This window comes from Vulpes lagopus, chromosome 4, assembly GCF_018345385.1.
Source record: "Vulpes lagopus strain Blue_001 chromosome 4, ASM1834538v1, whole genome shotgun sequence".
In the NCBI taxonomy this organism is placed as follows: Eukaryota; Metazoa; Chordata; class Mammalia; order Carnivora; family Canidae; genus Vulpes; species Vulpes lagopus.
In genome coordinates this window covers 52,116,559-52,136,526 of record NC_054827.1, presented here as the reverse complement: position 1 = coordinate 52,136,526, position 19,968 = coordinate 52,116,559, and the positions used below count along the sequence as shown (strand labels likewise).

The 19,968-nt window shown below is 45.9% G+C and overlaps 1 protein-coding gene across 1 annotated transcript in view; it reads right to left on the bottom strand.

Moving 5' to 3' along the window:
* The window catches only part of TMEM178B (transmembrane protein 178B), a 345,331-nt gene extending 325,587 nt beyond the window's left edge, over positions 1-19,744 (bottom strand). Inside the window, exon 1 of the mRNA XM_041753440.1 lies at positions 18,891-19,744. Within this exon, the coding sequence (XP_041609374.1) occupies positions 18,891-19,272 (382 nt within the window). The 5' untranslated portion in view covers positions 19,273-19,744. The remainder of the gene's footprint in view (positions 1-18,890) is intronic.
* Positions 19,745-19,968: the final 224 nt, after the last annotated feature.

Below are 19,968 nucleotides of genomic sequence, written 5' to 3'. Positions count from 1 at the left end.
CCCCGGTGGTGCAGCAGTTTAGCGCCACCTGCAGCCCAGGGCGTGATCCTGGAGACCTGGGATCGAGTCCCACGTCAGGCTCCCTGCATGGAGCCTGCTTCTCCCTCTGCCTGTGTCTCTGCCTCTCTCTCTGTGTCTCTCATGAATAAATAAGATCTTAAAAAAATAAAAACCCCGTTATGTTATTTTTTCCTTACATAAAAAACTAAGTAGGGATCCCTGGGTGGCGCAGCGGTTTGGCGCCTGCCTTTGGCCCAGGGCGCGATCCTGGAGACCCAGGATCAAATCCCACATCAGGCTCCCGGTGCATGGAGCCTGCTTCTCCCTCTGCCTATGTCTCTGCCTCTCTCTCTCTCTCTCTCTGTGACTATCATAATTAAATTTTAAAAAATAAATAAATAAAATAAAATAAAAAAACTAAGTAATGCCCTTCCCTCCCCCACCCCACCCCCCCCCCAAAAAAAGAAAGAAAAAAATAGTCTTGGATTTTTACATCCTAGCTCATCTAAAACGTGTTTCTTCCTGGGCCACAACCCTTTCTTTTTCTCTCCCTTCCATTCTGCCTCAAACTTCTCAGCAAAAACTCCAGCAATTCTTCCCTCTTTCTTTTTTTCTGTACCATCAGTTTTGTCCCTGTCTACCAGGTTATTCCCACCAGCCTACAATTAGGCTATTACTTCTCCAATTTAAAAAGAAAAAAAGGCGCCTGGGTGGCTTTGTTGGTTGAGTGTCTGACTCTTGGTTTCAGCTCAGGTCATGATCCCAGGGTCATGAGACCCAGCCTCCAGTTGGGGCTCCATGCTCAGCAGGGAGTCTGCTTGAGATCCTCTCTCCTTCTCCCTCTGCCCCTCCCACTCATGCATTCTCTCTGTCTCTGTCAAATAAATAAATAAACCTTTTTTAAAAAAAACTTTTAAGTCTCTCTTAACGTAACTTTCTCAGCCCAACTACCATATTTCTCTCCTTACTTTTACAGCAAAAATCCTTTAAAGAGTTATCAAAATTCATCATTTCCTATTCCTCCCCTCATCCCATTCACTTTTGAACCCATCTCTGAAGTCAACAACCTCCACATTTTGGAGTTCAAAGTTGAAGTCCCAGGCTTCTCTTACATGACCCACTGCCAACCTTGCACACAACTGCTCACTTCCTCTCCCTTAACACACTGGCTTTCCTTGGCTTCCAGGACACCAAACTTCCCTAATGTCCTCTATTATCCTAGCTATTTCTTCCCAGTCCCTTTTGTTGAGCCTCCTCATCTCCCTGAGCTGTGTCAAGTCAGTTTGCCCCAGAATTCAATCTTTGGACCTCTCTCTTCTGGACTTGCAGTCACTCTCTAGGTGATCTCATTTACTCTCATGACTTTATTTATTTATATATTTTTTACTCTCATGACTTTAAGTACTAGAAGCCTACGACTCCCAAATTTCCATTGCAGGTGAGACTTCTTCCCTGAACCCAGGCCAATATATCCAAATAACTGTTGACATCTCCCCTGGAGTATTTGAAAGGCATCTCAAAGATTATCATACCCAAAATAGTGGATCCCCAAGTCAGGATCTTCCTACACTCCTATCCATTACATATTTTTTCTTAACATATACTGTATCATTAGTTTCAGAGGTAGATTTTAGTGATTTATCAGTTGTATACAAAACCCAGGGCTCAGTACATCATGTGCCCTCCTTCATGCCCATCACCCAGTTATCCCACCCTTCTACCCGCCTCCCCTCCAGCAATCCTGTTTGTTTCCTAGAGTTAAGAGTCTCTTATGGTTTCTCTCCCTCTCTGTTTTCATCTTATTTTATTTTTCCTTCCCTTCCCCTATGTTCATATGCTTGTTCCATAAATTCCACATAGGAGTGAAATCATATGGTATTTGTCTTTCTCTAACTGACTTATTTTGCTTAGCATAATACTGTCTAGTTCCATCCATGTCATTGCAAATGGCAAGATTTCATTTTTTGATGGCTGAGTAATATTCCATTGTATATACAGACCATATCTTGTTTATCCATCTATTGATGGCCATCTGGGCTCTTTCCATATTTTAGGCATTATGGACATTTATGGCAACACACTCTACCAGCTCCTCACGTGAAAACCCTTGGTGCCAACTTTGACTTCTCTTTCTTTCCCCCACCCTCTGTCTAATCTATCAGCTCAGCCTGGTAGTTTGCCATTCAAAATAGACCAAATCTCTTCTCCCATTGTTCTAATCCCAGCCACCATCTCTGTTGGCTGCTCCTCCTGTTTCTATACATGCTCCATTATAATCTATTATTAGCTCAGCAACCCAAGTGATCCTTGAAACCATAAGTCTAGGGATCCCTGGGTGGCGCAGCGGATTGGAGCCTGCCTTTGGCCCAGGGCGCGATCCTCGAGACCCGGGATCAAATCCCACATCGGGCTCCTGGTGCATGGAGCCTGCTTCTCCCTCTGCCTATGTCTCTGTCTCTCTCTCTCTCCCTGTATGACTATCATAAGTAAATAAAATTAAAAAAAAAAAAAAGAAACCATAAGTCTAATCACGCCACTCTTCTCAGAACCTCAATGGCTTCCCATCTCACTTCTTCCTATGACCTTCAAACCCTATGTAAGGCAGCTCTTTACTTCTCAGCCACTCTGCCATCCTCATTATGTCTCCAACATCAGGGCCAACCATTCTCTCTTTCTGAAGTCTTCATCCTCCAAATATCCTCAGAGCTAGTTCCCTCATGTATATCTGCTCTTTACTCAAAAGCCACCTTCTCAGAGAGGGCCTCCCTGGCCATGCCATCTACAATTTCAACTCCACCTCCTCCCATTTCCTAGCCCTTTCCATGCTTTGTTTTCTCTCCTACCACTAATCACTGTATAATATTTTACTTATTTACTTTTTAATTATCTCACCAGAATATAACCTCCATGTAGGCAGTGGGCAGGGAGTTTGTCTATTTGGTGCACCACTCTAGCCTAAACCCCTAGGACACATCCTGACATGTAAGTATCACCAAATATGTGTTGAATAAATGAATATATAATTCCTGTAATTTATTCTTGCAGCACGAAGGAGAAGCACAGAGTGAAAATTGTTATCCCACTGGAAAACATCACGATCCTCTCTGACCATATCCTTAGGAAGTCACCAGGACATAAGTACACTCAGCTCTGTGTGTTCACAAGTCAAGAACCTTAGCTAAGGAACTCTGTGCTGCCTTGTGTACCTTTCTTTTTTTTTTTTTTTAAGATTTTATTTATTTATGAGAGAGAGGCAGAGACACAGGCAGAGAAAGAAGCAGGCTCCATGCAGGGAGCCCAACATGGGACTCGATCCCGGGTCTCCAGGATCCGGTGCTGGGCTGAAGGCAGCACTAAACCACTAAGCCACCCAGGCTGCCCCCTTGTGTACCTTTCGACCCCCTCCAAGCCCACCCACACCACGTTGCATTTAGAGCCTCTACATTTCCCAGCTCCTCACTGATGCTGTACTCAAGCCCACCCAAGTGTCTTAAAAAATCAATGTTCAGATTACAAGAAGATTTTCTTTTGATTAATAAGGTAACCAAGAACAACCACAATCAAGTAGTATTTGAGGCCAAGGGAATTGATTCTGTATTTCTCCATCTGGGAATTCTTCCATTAAAACAACTGAGGTGGTTTTAAATTCAGCTATAACAGTGGACACAAACCTCCTGGAATGTATGGTTAGCATGCTAAAGTCTTTATTACAGGACTCATCACCTTGAGAAAGCCCATTTCTTTCTTCTAAATAATAAGGATCTCAATATAGGGATATCATTGTTGTTGTTCCTAAATGCACTTCACTACCTGGAGACGATCTATCCTCTGTGAAGAAGCCATTATGGTCTCTGATGCATCTCCCTTTTTAGCAGCTTATTGATCTACAAGCGCCCAGCCAGCCACCACACCACTACGGATATGTGTAATAAAAGCTGATACAGGCATGCTGCTGGCACAGAAACATAAAAGTCCTTCTTTGAAATGTTAACAACTCTGCTGACCCAGAGAGATGAAATGCCACCTTCCAGTTTGAAATAAACCTCTGAGTTCCTATAGGTTTTAAAATAAACATATATGGCAAAAGACAGTTTTCAGGGTAAGGGTTACCCACCATTTTATGAGACTCATGATAGTATATAGCTCATCAATACTTTTTTATGATTATTTTTTACAATTAATACAGCTCTTCAAAACACCAGTTTCATTGGAATTCCTACCCAATGGTCACTGCTGAAAGTACAATCTAAATTTTTATCTGAGCACTTTATACAACTTGGGTGAGAGGTGCTAGAAATCAGTTTTCTAGCTTAAACCCAGTACAGATTTAACTAATATAAATCCAGGATTTAGAGTGGTCATAGAAAACGTTTCCTTGACATGAATCATTTATTTAACCTAGTTTAGACAGCCAAGCAATGTGGCTGTATCTATATTTATCTGCTGAAAGCAAAAGAATTACTCTACTTATCTGAACGACTCAGCAACGGGCTCAGCCCTTAGACTGTACAAAGGGAGACGTCCTTAACACCTTCACCATGAGATGACCCAACCAGAGCAACAGTCATGGATCATTTTGGAAGAAAAAACACTTCCCTGTGAGACCCTGAGAAGTGAACAGCTGTCTCATCCATTGTTGACCTAGGACTCAGTGGTCTTCATAAGCAAAGATGTGTTGGTTGGCCATCACATCTTTTGCCCCCAAATCCCCCTGTAAGGAGATGGGTGCTTTCCATGAGCAATGATGCTCACCAACAATGGTGCCAGATGAGCCAGAGAATTGGGAGACAGATACTCACCAGGATCACAGAATCTCCCCTGTTGAAAGTCATAAAAAGTGAACTGAGGGGGGCACCTGAGTGGCTTAGTGGTTGAGCATCTGCCTTCGGCTCAGGTCATGATCCTGAGGTCTTGGGATCAAGTCCCATATCGGGCTCCCCTCTTCTCCTTGCTTCTCCCTCTGCCTATGTCTCTGCCTCTGTGTCTCTCATAAACAAATAAATAAAATCTTAAAAAAAAAAAAGAAGAAGAAGAAAGGGAAATGAACTGAGGTAAGAACTAGGCAGTTACAGAAGGCATCGTCTCTGTTTTCAGGTCATTATCTGACCAAAATAACTATCAGAGGAGATTTGACGAAGCTGCCCTTAAATAGATGGTTGAGGGGGAGGCTTGCCATAGACACCCCTGATGATAAATATTGAAAAACCTGGAGAAACATCCTGAGGAAATAGCCACATGTGTCAGACCCCGAGGTAAATTTGGAAATTCTCACATCCATGACAAGAACAAGAAATGGAGGTAGCCTTCTCTTTGCCAACCATGTTTGGGGAAGGAGGACCAGCCAAGGAAAGGCATGAAGGAAAGAAAAAGTGGGCAGGATCACAATTAAGAAAATCCAAGAAAATCCAAGAAAAATTGAAATCATCCCACCCTTGAAATTCTCCTCTTGTGAGTCCAGAAATATGGGTGCTTTAAGAAAATACAAACCCTAACAAAGGAAATAAATTGAAGTTTATCATATGCATTACAGAACAATTCACAGCAGGCTTCCTTTTAATAGTGAGTCTCCCTGGTCCAATGAAATTATGACTCTTTGTTAAATAAGATTTCCAGATCGACTGCATTAAGTGAGATAAACCTTCATTCATTCAACAAGTATGTATTAAATACCTATTACGGCCCATGCATTATGCAAAATGCTGTGGATGAAAAGATGAATATGAAATAGTGCAAAAATAATCTCAAAAAGGAGGGGAACCTATAGGGAAATAAAATGTCACTGGTGCTGGAAAGTGTTTGGTGTGTGACAGAGGCCTAGGAGGAAGAAGGCAATCCTACTCAGGAGGAACAGGTGAGAATACCAAGCAAGACAAGGAGGAGAGGCCTAGAACTAGCTGCTAAGAGGTAAGCACGTGTTGGGGATGGGGGCAAGCAGGGACAGGGACTTACAGGCAAAGGAAGAAGCTTCATAAGCAAAAGTTCCAGAGGCATCAATTAGCTTAACCTGTTTGGGGACCCAGGAGTCCTTCATCAGGGCAAGAGGAGAGCTTGCTGGTATGGAGAAAAGCATGATAAGCAGGGGGGCCGGGAGGCATGTTGCCAGACCTGGGGGGCCCACATGCCAAGGTGACGATGACAGATCTTATCCTGACTGATAAGCTGTGGGGAGCTGCTGAAGGATATTGAGCAAAGTGGTAACATGATTCCATTTCCAGTTAAGAAACATCCTTCTGAATAGAAAGCAGTGAGGAGAGAGGTGCTAGAGAGCAGGAAGCCAGAGGGCACTATAAGCCCACAGGGGACCAAGATGCAGCAGCAACCATGGAACAGGATGGGAGGGACAAGCATGAACGTGTCAGGTCTAGAACTGGCTTGTTCACTGCTTGGATGAGTAGGACAGGAGAGAAGAGAGCCCTGAGGATGATCCTGAAGTTTCTGGGTTGGGCAACTAAGAGAGGCAGGGATGTCATTCCCCAAGACGGAGAAAAAGGAAGGAGAAAGGATTCCCGGGTGGGCAGGGAAGAGAAACCAGGTGTCCGATTGAGATATCCCACAGGAGAGCTGTTTGGATTTTAGGTCTGAGTGAGAGATTCCCCGTGGAACAAGTCATGAGCTTCGAAGGGTGAAAAAACCACAGGCATGAAAGAGAATGCTCCAGGAGAATAGAACCCTGGGGAACCCACACAGGCTGAGAAAGAAGAGCCAGCGAAGGAGAGGGAGGAAGAACAGAGGTAGAGGGACACCGGCTGAGTCGAAAGAGCCTGCGACTCCTGATCTCTGGGTGGTGAGTTCAAGCCGCAAGGTGAAGATGCAGATCCAGGAGGGAACGTTGCCTTCAAAGTCAGAGGAAGCACAGTGTTGAAAAACAAGGAGCAATCCCAGCCCCCTCCCCAGGAAGGGGGAGGAAACCCAGTGGCAGGGGCCTAAAAGTGCACCGAAGATGCTGGTGAGGAAGAGAAGCAAGCCCGACCACACCTGAGCAAGCTTCGCTGCTGTTTCCTTGGTGCTAACACAGGTAGGGAGGAGGGAGCCACCGGGAGGGGTTGGAGACTCAGAGGCCAGCTTTGCCCAGAGTGGGAGGTCATTCACCAAAGGAAGGATGGGGGGAGCCAGCTACGCCGAGCTCCCCCGCAGAGCAGGAGGAACAGGGCAGCTCAGCCACCGGGACACCCAGGGACACCCAGAGCCGCATGTGGGCATCTCATCAGCCCTGTGGTTACTGAAACGTAAGCCCGGCAGTGATTCTGCTTCAATGCCCCTGAAATCCCATGGGACACTCATGATTCCCTAGTAACCTCGGACAGGCTTTGGTGCTTTAAATCATCATCAGATGAAAATGGAACCCCTGCTATTGTCCTGCTGGGCCTTTTCTGCTGCAGCTATGGTTTGTACAGACAGAGTGGAAACACATCGTTATCGTCACAGAGGGGCCCTTGGCTAAAGTCACCCTCACAGTTTTAATGATGAAGAGTCCAAACCTTACTCATTCATAATAAAGCTACTTAAAGTTTTACCAACTAACATTCTCCGCTGGGTTTGAAAAGTGATAAAGCCTCTGAAGAAATAACATGCAATTCTGGTCCTTTCTGATTAATTCTTAGCTTCTCCTTGCCCAGTTCACACCAAGCTCCTCCCTAGGGGCTCAAATGCCTTCCCAAATGCTGGTGCTCTGGTTCATCCCACATTCAGTCTCTGTGTCTTATCGCTTCAAAGTTCAGGGTCTGATCAATTGGAGGGATGGTTTTAATTTACCTTTCTGACCCTTGAAATTCCTTGTTTTTCTCCAGAAAATTTGTATATTTGTATATTATTCCCTAGCTTAAAAACAAATCATTTTTTTTAAAGATTTTATTTATTTATTCATGAGAGATACAGAGAGAGAGAAGCAGAGACACAGGCAGAGGGAGAGGGAGAAGCAGGCTCCATGCAGGGAGCCCGACGTGGGACTCGATCCTAGGTCTCCAGGATCAGGCCCTAGGGCAAGGGCAGGCACTAAACCGCTGAGCCACCCAGGGATCCCCAAAATAAATCATTTTAAAGCCTCAATTTCCTCTTCTTACACCACATCCAGAGTGAATAAAACATAATTTTATTTGTTCTAAGCCCTTCTCATGAGCTACTTTCAGTGAAAACTGTTGGTGAGGAGTTACCTGATTCTCCTCTGAATGCTACTTGCTACTACTTATAAAAGTCAGTCACAGATCACCTCAAACACAAAGTTTCCTAAGAATTGTTCTTAGAGAACCTGCCTCCTACACTCTGAACAACAGTCTGAATAAATTTAACCTTTTTTGTCAGGATCATGAAAACCTCCCAAATAGCCTGATTGTGAATGCATTGTGTATGCCCCATTCGCTTCAGATTTTTTTTTTATTGTTTTCTAAGAAATGAAATAGCAAAGATGATTTTAAAGCAACTTCCCAATTCCATTTGTTTCTCTGTCTTGAGAAAGCCAAACGTCATCCTTCATTTTGGGCTCTTCAGTCTCTTGCATACTTTTATAAATACAATGCAAATAATGTTTCCATAAACAATATCTAATGTTATTTGACCTACTTTTTAACTTCATATAAACGGCAACATACTCCCCATTTCATTCTGTATCCTGCTTTTGTCACCCAAATTTTACATTTACCCATTTGGAAATACGTGGATGTGGTATATATATTTTAAATATATAGTGATAGTTTCCACTGTATGACTATGTACCATACCTCATTATCTATTTTCCTATTCATGGACACTTAAGTTTTTTCCATTTTGCTTATTTATTCTGCTATTACAAGCAGCGGTGCCATGGACATTCTTGGATGTGAGCAGAGTCAGGAGCATGTGTGCCAGGCTGCAAGGTGCGCGTGTCTTCGGCCTCCTGAGATAGAATCCAGCTGCACTCCAGTGTGGCGTCAGCTGACATACAGCAGGATATGAGCTCAGAGCTTTCTTAAGGTACAAACAATCCCATCCCATCCAGATCGACAAAATACTCCAGGGCCTTGGGGAATAGGAGTTGTGTTTGCCTAAATAGAATTGCTGTTAGGAAGATTAAGAGAAATTCAGGCCAAAATTGAAAGGGAGATGCTCTGGAGCAAATAATGTGTCCAACAGAGTGAGGTTCAGAATATAGAACAGCAGGGCATTTTAGAACGCAGGAAATGGTATAAATTTATGAAGATGACCTAATATAAAGTAAATTGCCTTTTCTTGGCAAAATACTTTGACGCCAAAAAAAAAAAATCAATTGAAATAATCAGATACTGCAGTCTCCCATAAAACAGCAGATCTGTCAAACTTCCTTGAACACCAACAGCAGCTTCCACTCAGAATAAACATCACCTATAGAAGATTCCTGGTGACTCCTGGAACAAGGGCTCTAAACGTCATTTCCGTGTATACAAATTGATAAACTTTTTTCATGTTTGAATCACCTGTTTGTTGCCTGACTCCTATTTAAACTTGCTGTTACTTTTGAATACCGCTGAATAAATTATCTCTGATATGATTTATAAAATCTGGTAGCAGTGGCTGCCCCTTGGGAGAAAGGATGGATCTGGGTCACATGGGAAGGTAGAAGGCAGACTAGACAAGCATTTACCTCATCAAAATTAATTAGTAGGGGCACCTGGGTGGCTCAGGGGTTGAGCGTCTGCCTTTGGCTCAGGTCGTGATCCCGGGGTCCTGGGATCGAGTCCCACATCAGGCTCCCAGGGAGCCTGCTTCTCCCTCTGCCTGTGTCTCTGCCTCTCTCTGTGTCTCTCATGAATAAATAAAATCTTTATAAAAATTAATAAGTAATCTTTAAATGAGGCTAAGGCTTCACCTTACCCATCTACAAATAACAACTCTTAGAACATCTCCTCTTCTGCAAAGCCTTCCCTAAGTGCTCCAAAATTCAAGAGCCACTCAGGCCCCCAGGATGTAAATCTCTCCCAGAACCAATGCTGGGTCTTGGATTTATTAGTCTTCTTGCACACTTCCTCCTTTTGTTTGTTCTTTGAGGACAGGAACTATGGATTTCACTCAGGATCAGCCACCCCAAGTCATGTGCCTGACATAGTTGGAGCTCAAAAAACATTTTTAGAATAAACACAGTGAAGTGTTCTTCATTATACAAAGATTTTTTAATGACCCAAGGGATGTATTCACTACTTTTGCTTGTTTTATATCTTGGTGCTCTTTAAAAGTTTTGTTTTACAAAACAAGCAAAAAAAAAAAAAAAAGATAAGATACTCAATGTTTAAATATAAGCCCTATGAGGGCTTGTCTGTTTTATTTTTTTAATATTTTATTTATTTATTCATGAGAGACACTGAGAGAGAGGCAGAGACACAGGCAGAGGGAGAAGCAGGCTTCACGCAGGGAGCCCGATGTGGGACTCAATCCTGGGACTCCAGGATCACGTCCTGGGCCAAAGGCAGGCGCTCAACCGCTGAGCCACCGAGGTGTCCCTCTTGTCTGTTTTATTAATATCTGCATCCCAAGCAAACCTTGGGCCAGTGCCCAGCACACGTAAGTACTCAATAAATGTGTTGAATGAATGAAGATCTTTGGCTATGAAGGATATTCTACACACCAACAGCAATCCAGCTCCATTCTCTATTAAGTTTTATAATTCATTTTAATTAATTAAATTGTGGTGAAACATACGTAACACAAAATTCATCATCTTAGCCAGTTTTAAGTATACAGGTCGTTGGTATTAAGTATATTCACATTGCTGTGTAACCATCACCATGTTGCTCCATTAAGTGTCTACTTTTTTTTAAAGATTTGTGTGAGAGAGACAGACAGACACAGAGCTCCAGTGGACAGAGGAAGAGCCCCAGAGAGAATCTCCAGCGGACTCCTGGATGAGCACACCGCCCCCCTTCGTTTTCACAACCCTGAGATCAGGACCTGAGCCAAAACCATGAGTTGGAGGCTTAACTCCACCCAGGCGCCCCTAAGCCACCCAGGCGCCCCTAAGTATGTACACTTTTAACTCCAATCTGCAACCTGGCATTTCGAATCATTAGAAAGAGAAGAGACGAGGTTTTGTTACAGGATCTCATGTGGGTATGAAATTAGCTGCTTTGTTTCACCTCTTCCTCTGACTCGCTAGCACCCTGGAATGGTCCTTTTCTCTCTCCTTCCTCCCATGCTTTCTTTTCTCTCCTGGTTCACCTCTTCTTCTCAACCATCTACCTATTATTTACACTCTATCCCCTGAATTTACTTTTCTCACTTCAAATGTTAAAAGTGTGAAAGGGCTTGAAGTTTATAAAATCCAAACTCTACTATTTTATGTTTGAGGAAATAACATCCTTTGAAAGAATGTTTGCATTTTCTCAGAAACAGCAGATGTCCAATCCAGATGTTCAAATCAATTTTCCGTCCACTCATCCCCCGGGTCACGCACTTCTTCCTCTCCATGTATTGTTTGGTTTGCGGAGTTGTAAGAGTATCTGCATCTGAATATATATGTGTGACTTTACTCTCCAACTCCTGGATGTTTATGTGCCTGCGTGTGAAGAGTCAAACTAGCCCAGAGTGTGTTTAGGATTCTGCTGGAAGACCTAGGATTACCTAGTAACAGCAGAGAGGGAAAAAATATTTTTAACTGACAAACCAAAGTGGAATATACAGAATCGATCCTGTAATTGATCCTTAGCGACCCTACAGTAAAAGAATAAATAAACCAACCTTCTGGAACAGAAATATGCCTCTTTACTTTGTTGCATCAGTAAAAAGAACTCAAGGACCCCCCTTCCCCTCTCCCCGGAATTCCCTGACCAGTTGACACAGATGGGATCTTTTGAGGAAGAGCCTGATCCAAACAAATATGACAGCGAATGTGTCACTGAACTAGAGTGGAAGTTCCCTCAGGACAGGAACCCCCAGCACCTAGCAGAGGGCTCGGCACACAACAGGTGCTCAAAACACATCAAACCAACCCTCTCTCCACCCCACCCCATGCACCTGCCCATTGAGTCACAGGCTCCCAACTATCAACTCTCACTGGTGAGCTGTATTTCAACCTGATGATGGAGGGGGGTGTGACTAAGTGCATTCGCCTGTACATTTGGGCACACACACAATGCGCATGCATGGGGCACACCTATATATAAAGACCACGAGTGTTTGCATGTGTTTGCCCTTGAGCAGGTAATGCCTCCCTATATTTTAAAACCAAAACTAGAGGTGTCTGGGTAGCACAGTGGTTGAGCGTCTGCCTTTGGCTCAGGGTGTGATCCCGGGGTCCTGGGATCAAGTCCCAAATCAGGCTTCCCACAGAGAACCTGCTTCTCCCTCTGCCTATGTCTCTGCCTCTCTCTGTCCCTGTATCTCTCATGAATAAATAAAATCTCTTTAAAAAAAAAAAAACTAATGAAGCTGTCTAACTTGGGGCTTACCTGTCCATCTTTTCCTTTGTGCTTTCTAAGAGCAAAGACACCTTATGGCACTCCCTCCCTCCCAGTATGTTATATACTGATTAGTTCATTAGATATTATTTTTATTCCAATTGGCAGAAAGTAGTACCATTTTTAGTACCATCTTTTTGTAGTAAACTCTATGCCCAATGTGGGGCTTCAACTCACGATCCCAAAATCAGGAGTCACAGGCTCTGCTGACTGAGCCAGCCAGGCATCCCTTATTTTGATTCCATATGTATTTATTTATTATCTGTCTCTCCCTCCTGGAACATAAGCTTCTCCATGATGTCCAGTCCTTAGGCTTCTAATTAATATTTGTGGAATGAATGAGTATGTCCTTCATGGCTCTAACCTCAGCATCTACCACAGTGAACAAAATAAAGTCTCAAAAATCATATAACAAAGCGTGTATGAGCTTCTGGCAGTGGGTCTCAAAGCAAGATGTGTGAACCACTTTAAAATGATCTTCCTCCTCAGTGCTAAGCTGAAGTCCTCAAGCAGATCTCCCCTGGGTGAGATGCTAAAATTAACTTTCTATTTCTTTTCCAGATTGAGAAATCAAGATATCAGCCTCTTCTCCATCCCACCCCTCCCCCAGCAGATTCTGGTGACAAGAGAGTACAGTGGGTGTCACCAAACCTGAGTGAGAATTTGAATCTTGGCAGCTTCACTTCCTTATCATGAGACTTGGCAAGTTGACTAACATCTATATGCCTCAGTTTCCCTGACTGTACAATAGCGATGAAAAAAATAACACCCACCTCAAGTGTAACTATGAAGAACAAATTAACTAACAGATGTAAAACTCTTAGAGGAATACTAGGCATCAAGTTTGGCAATTATTATTATTAATCCTCTCCTCCCACTCAATAATGCAATTATCTTTTTTTTTTTAAGATTTATTTATTTATTTATTCAGATAGACATAGAGAGAGAGAGAGAGAGAGAGAGGCAGAGACACAAGCAGAGGGAGAAGCAGGCTCCATGTCGGGAGCCCGACGCGGGACTCGATCCCAAGACTCCAGGATCACGCCCTGGGCCAAAGGCAGGCGCAAAACCGCTGAGCCGCCCAGGAATCCCCAATAATGCAATTATCTTTTAATGAAGTTGAGAGAGGGAAAGGAGAGAACAGAGAAGCATGTGAGAATTCTGTGAGTCAAAGATGGAAAATTAATAAAATACAGATTTAGTATAACTGACCATGAACTTGAACCTTCTGCACAAAACATTCAAGGAGCAAATTTTCTTCAAGTGTAGAACAGCATACTTCAACTTAAGCTCAAGTTACCATGTTTAATTATCCTCATCTGGGGCAGCCTGGGTGGCTCAGCAGTTTAGGGTGTGATCCTGGGGACCGGGGATCAAGTCCCACATCGGGCTCCCTGCATGGAGCCTGCTTCTCCCTCTGCCTCTCTCTCTCTCTCTCTCTCTCTCTCTCTCTTTCTCTTTCTCTCTGTTTCTCATGAATAAATAAATAAAATCTTAAAAAAATAATTATCATTATCCTCATCTGAAACGAAGTATGTGCTTGTTCTTTTTTTTTTTTTTTTTTTTGTGCTTGTTCTTTTATAAGGTTCTGGGTTCCATACAGCACTGTCCAATGGGGCTTTCTGTGATGACAGGAATGTTCTCCAAACTACACTGTCCATTACGATAGCCACTAGCCACACGCGACTCTTGAACATCTCTAATGTGGCCAACATGACTAAGGAAATGAATTTTTAATTCCATTTAATGTTAGTTATCTTAAATGTAAATAGCCACTGGTGGCAAGTGGCTACCCTACTGGGCAGTAGAGCCACCAGGGATTTGCGTGCACCAGCTCCATGCCGGCTCTTCCACGCTCTCCAGCCCCACGCTCCGCTCCTCTCCCTCACTCCAGCAATCAACACTCACGAGGCCAAACCTGTTTCCCACCTCCATGGCTCTGCAGATGCTGGCCTCTTTATCCCCATCTACCTCTCAACTTCCTGAAAATTTTGTTCAGATTTCACTTCCTCCGGGCAACTTTCACCAACCCCCTCCCGGCGTACCTCACCCCACTGCCAACACAATCCATCACTGCCTACTCCGTGCTTCTCTGCATCTGTTTCTGCTGCTCTCATCACCCCGTAGTTGTCATTTATTTCCTGTGACGTTAACAAGATTGTGGAAATCTTAAGGACCATGTCTTATTCTGCGCTTTGTTCTTGTGATGTGTGCCCATCATGTAATCCATGTGCAGTAAATATCTGGAGAGCACTTTATTAATTTGCAAATATATGCAATGTTTTGTTAAAATAAGCCTCAGTATATTGACAACCATTCCATGACTCTATGTATCAAATTGTATTATAAGGCCTGTTTTCAAATAATAAAAGAAGTTCTTAAGAGTCTCAGCTGAAGGTCTACTTATTTTAAGCCATATCAATATAACATTTCAGTACAAATCAAAGAATATAAATGTTCCCTGGAACAAAATCCTACCTGTAGCTGCTCCTCCTAAAGGTCTGGAAGTCTCTTGGATTTCAGAAACTGATCCTGTCATTGATCTGTCCCCCATGCTTGCAGTGACTTACTAGGGAGACATTGACCCGGTTGAAAACCAAGAAGACAAGAGGACTTGATTTTGGACACCATCATATGGGAATTCAAGGATGATCTATCCCTGCTACACCCTTTACTCAATCCTACCTCCAAGAAGAAAATCTTTAAAATCTTATGTACTGTGAAAAATAATGATTGTGGGTGATAGATGTCTGTTCAGTGACATACACTATCAAAAAAAAAAAAAAAGTATTGTTTCTTTCTTTCCTTAGCAAAACTTTTTTTGCTCCAAAAAAATCTTCCTCGTTAAATTAGGTAGCATCTGTTGCAATATTAATCTGCCCTGAGAGCCACAGCGGTTCTTTTTTTTTTTTTTTTCAACACAACTTACTGACTAATCCTTCATTGGGATTCCCACACAAGTGTTCCTACAATTAGAATAAGCTCTTGATGGATATGATTCTGTAAACCTTATTTGTATGAGATATTTCCCAAGCCCACACATCTGGTGAATGTATTTTACAAATACTTATCTTTTCTGCCCTACAGGAACTTACAGTTCAATAAGACAAACAAATAAATATACAGTGACCAGAAATGCCTGTTTGTTGGTATAGTCATGGCAGCAGGGCATTGGAGAAATGGATTTTAGAGAGAACGTGCATCCAAAGGACTTTATCTTCAGATCAGATATAGATTTGACTTCTGTTTTCTTATTAATTATGTGGTTTTGTTTTATTTTAAAATGCACAACAGCACTTCCTAATGCATTGAATATTAATTTAACAGATGATTGACTTGCAGGGAGCTGTATGGTCATTGTGATAAATCTCTAGTTTTCCCATAATACTGACAGATTTGACAGTCTTTTCTCTGGTTTCCCTTTCCCCTTACCCACACATATCTCTCAGAATTTTAATCTAAGATGTTCCCCAAAAAGACAAAGGACTCAATATCTTTTGAGGCCACTAATAACTACTATGAGATAAATATCTCTCCCTAAGATGCCTGCCTTAAATTTAAATATAAGGATATCAATCTCTTTTTTTTTTTTTTTACTTCCTTCCAAAATCTTCCAATCTAGGAAGAACGCTGATTAAGTCTAGAAATTATGTTCTGTTATTGGAATTGCTTGTGGATCCTACTAATATAAGATGCACTTATTTCCAAAATGTGTCTCTTGTTGCTCGGAAAAGGAAGATCTAGCTTTCACAGATTATGTTCGGGGGCTAAAAATGAAGATAGTGACCTTAGGTCCCTCAAGATTTGTAAGGCTGACATGCCATCTATCTCAATAATACCTAACAAGAATGTCAAATGGACAGAAATGGCCCTGGTAAGTGGGTGTTTGCAGCTGACAGTGATTGCTGTATTTTGGGTGATGGGGAACAGCATCTCCATTAGTTCAAGTGAAATACAACACCCTGCCAACTCAGGGTATCAGTGTGTTCAATCCCCCTGCTGTGCCGTGTCCATTTTCTGTTGCTGCAATTAAAAATCAGTCGATACAAAGTCAAAATGTTGTACACTCTTCCCCTATCCCTTTCCCTGACACGGTGTTTCCAGCTCCACCGGAAGAACATGTCACTATGGTAACCAATCTCTCTGGTGCACAGACCAAGTCAACCTTTCTCCCAGGATTGCCAGGCAAAGCGACATGGAATCAAAGCCCTCAATGGAACCACCAGGAGCCGTGGATTCCATCCCCCTCTTTCTAAGTAGAGTGAACCGAAGCCAGACAGAAGGATACCCATCTTGTTGCAAGAGACCTTTAAGAAAGGAAATGTAAGAATGTCGTTCAGCCAAGTGCTATCACTGTGTATCAGCCCTTATTCACATGAATTCTTCCGCACTTTTCAGCTAACTTCCTACACCATTTCGATTTTAATGAAAGCAGAGACCAACAAAGGACATAACAATTCATGAATCTGAGGATCTGAACACTGTTACAGTCGCCCATTCTCAAAAATTATCGCGTCTTCTCTTGGCTTTCCTACTTCTAAATCCAAGTTACTCTCTTCTGGAATTCTCTATTACCCTGCACATCTTTACAAAGTTGGAGAGCTCCAAATGGGTCACCCTGCTCCAGTATAAGCCTAACCATGAAGCAGTTGTGATGTCTGTAGTATTAAGACACTCATAACTGAATCAGCTAAAATCCCTAGTCATTCTACAGGAGCTACAACACAAACATTAAGATGGATTCTCCTTCTGGACTTACTTCACCTACATCTGACTAGCCACCTGGACCATACCCACTGCTTGTCATTCTTAAACAACTAACTGGTTGTTTGTTTGGTTTTCTTTTCCTTTTTTTAATTAACTGTTTTTTCTGCTCAATCTCAACATTTTTCTAAATCAAAGAAGGGTCTGTTCCCACAAGTCATATTTTTAAACAGCAGCAAACCTGCATTATAATATTAAGGGGCAATAAGAACGGTTTTCCATGTGGGCCTCAAAGACTTTGCAGACAACAAAATCATTTTCACCTCGACATCACCGTTAAATAGTTGAAGAGCACGAAACACAGCAGGGAGGAAAAAAAACCAAGACTCCTAAAATCGCACCACAGCTTCCAGAATGCAAGTACCATAAAAGACAACGTATTCCCTTCTTCAGACGTTCCTATATATCCAAAGAATATTTCAGTGCATTAACAGAACAGGCTGGTCCCCAAAGTACAGAAATCATGCAAAGATTTACAAATTGCATCAGACGAACAGACTTTAGAAAATTCTGTGATGACACTAAAGTATCCAAGAAATGTTCATCAGTAGCAAATGCAGTCTGCTTTCTGTTTGGGAATACTTGAGGTATTTTTGATATAAACCTTCTGAACGTGGTAATTTGCTTTTTCCTCTGAGGTGCCCACTTTGATGTTACCTGACGAACTACTTTTTCCGTGTTTATAGGCCCTGTTAAAATCCGAGGCACGCAGGTCACTTTTGACAACCGCCTCCTCCAAAGGAGACCTCAAGGATCGTGCTACATGTTACTGCTCAACAGGCCTGGAGCTGCAATGGGGCAGGGGCTGTGACCTATTGATGTTTATGTGACCGATGCCCGCACCAGGCTCCAGTACAGTCCAGCACTTAGCAAACGTCTGTGGCCTGAGCAAGGCCTTCTCGGTGAGACCTTTCCCCCTTGAATCGGTTCAATATCTGAAACAAAGATTGAAACTAGGAGGCTGCCTGCCTGACACAACATTCTCAAAGGGCTTCCTCTGCACGACACAAGAGGACAGATTCCCTCCCTCTCCGGAGACCGCTGAAGCCTCAGCCTGGATGCTCACCGCCCTCCCCTCCCGGGACCCCGATATCGCACAGCGACCCCAGCAGACAAACGCAAGACGGGAGGCCGGGCGGGGCGAGGCAAGCGGGGCTCAGCAGGGCCTGGAGGGCCTGACCTCCCGGGGCAGGAGCGGGGAGGAGAGGGCGGCCGGGCCTGGGAGGCGCGGGCTCTCCCCGCTGTCACCCCTGCTGTCCCCCCACTGTCCCCCCCGCTGTCCCCCCCCGTCCCCGCTGCTCCCCCCGCTGTCCCCGCTGTCCCCCCCGCTGTCCCCCCACTGTCCCCCCGCTGTCCCCCCTCCGTCCCCGCTGCTCCCCCCGCTGTCCCCCCCGCTGTCCCCCCACTGTCCCCCCGCTGCCCCCCCCGTTGTCCCCCCCCGCTGTCCCCCCGCTGTCCCCCCCCGCTGTCCCCCCGCTGTCCCCCCCGCTCTCCCCGCTGCCCCCCCCGCTGTCCCCCCGTTGTCCCCCCCGCTGTCCCCGCTGTCCCCCCGTTGCCCCCTCCGCTGTCCCCCCGCTGTCCCCCCACTGTCCCCCCGCTGTCCCCCCCACTGCCTCCCCGTCCCCCCCCCCCCGCTCTCCTCCCCGCTCTCCCCGCTGTCCGCCCCCTGTCCCCGCTGTCCCCCCCGCTGTCCCCCCCGCAGCGCCACGCCTCGCGCCCCGCGCTTACCTTTCCGGATGAGGGCTGCGATCTCGGGGTCGAAGCCCTGCCGGTGGCACTTCCTCCAGAGGCCCATGTTGGTGGAGTTGTACTGCCGGCTGCACTCGTCCACCGGGCTCATGGCGAAGAGCTGCCGGCGGTTGCGGGCCCGCAGGAGTTTGCCCTCCCAGCGGTCCAGGCGCGAGCGGCTGGCCCGGAGCGGCAAGTTGTTGTTGTTGTTGTAGATGAAGCCGGGGTCGACGCGGCGGGTGTTGAAGGCCTTGCACCTGTCCCTGTGCTTCCTGGCGTCCGTCTCGTACCAGTGGTCGGAGCAGATGGCCACGGCCAGCATGCCCAGGGCGCAGAGCGCCAGCGACAGGCCGGTGTAGAGCAGCAGCCTCCCGGCAGCCATCTCCGCGGGCCTACACCAGGGGCATGCCCCGCGCAGCCTCTCCCTCCGCGCGCCCGCTCCCCGGGGAGGGGACCCCTCGCCGCCGCCTGCCCTGCCGGGGCGCGGCCGGGGCCTGCGGGGACGCGGGCGGGCGGCCTACCAAGTTCTGATCCGCCGAGGCCCCCGCTGGCTCCTGGGCATCCTCCGCGGCAGGTGCAGCCTCGGGCGGCGGCGAGCGGACGAGGCCGCCTCCCGCGCCTTCCCTGCGCCCGGGAAGTCCGCGCGCGGCCGGGCCTGGGGCCCCCGGCGCCGCTCCCTGGCTCTGGTCGGGGCGACGGGGTGAGCAGCCGCGGAGGCCTCGGGGGCCGGGCCCGCCGGGCGCTCGCGCTCAGCGCCCCCCCGCGCGGTCCGCCGGCGGAGAGCGGCTCCTCTCTCTGGGGCGCCTCCTCCGAGGAGGCTCCGCGCCCCGGCCGGCGGCGGGTCCCGGCTCTGGCTGCCGCGCGCTGCGCTCACACGCGGGCTCCCCGTGCGCGCACGGCCGCGGCCGAGCTCTCGGCGCGGGCTCCCGGGTCGTCTGCGTCGGGCCTCGCCATTCAGGAGGCCGCCCGGGCGGCGTCACCCGACGGGGCTCGGCCCGGGGCTGCGGACGGCGCGGCGCGAGCTGGCGGGCGCGAGGGGCGCGCGGCGCGGGGCGCGCGGGGCTCGGCTCGCGGTGCC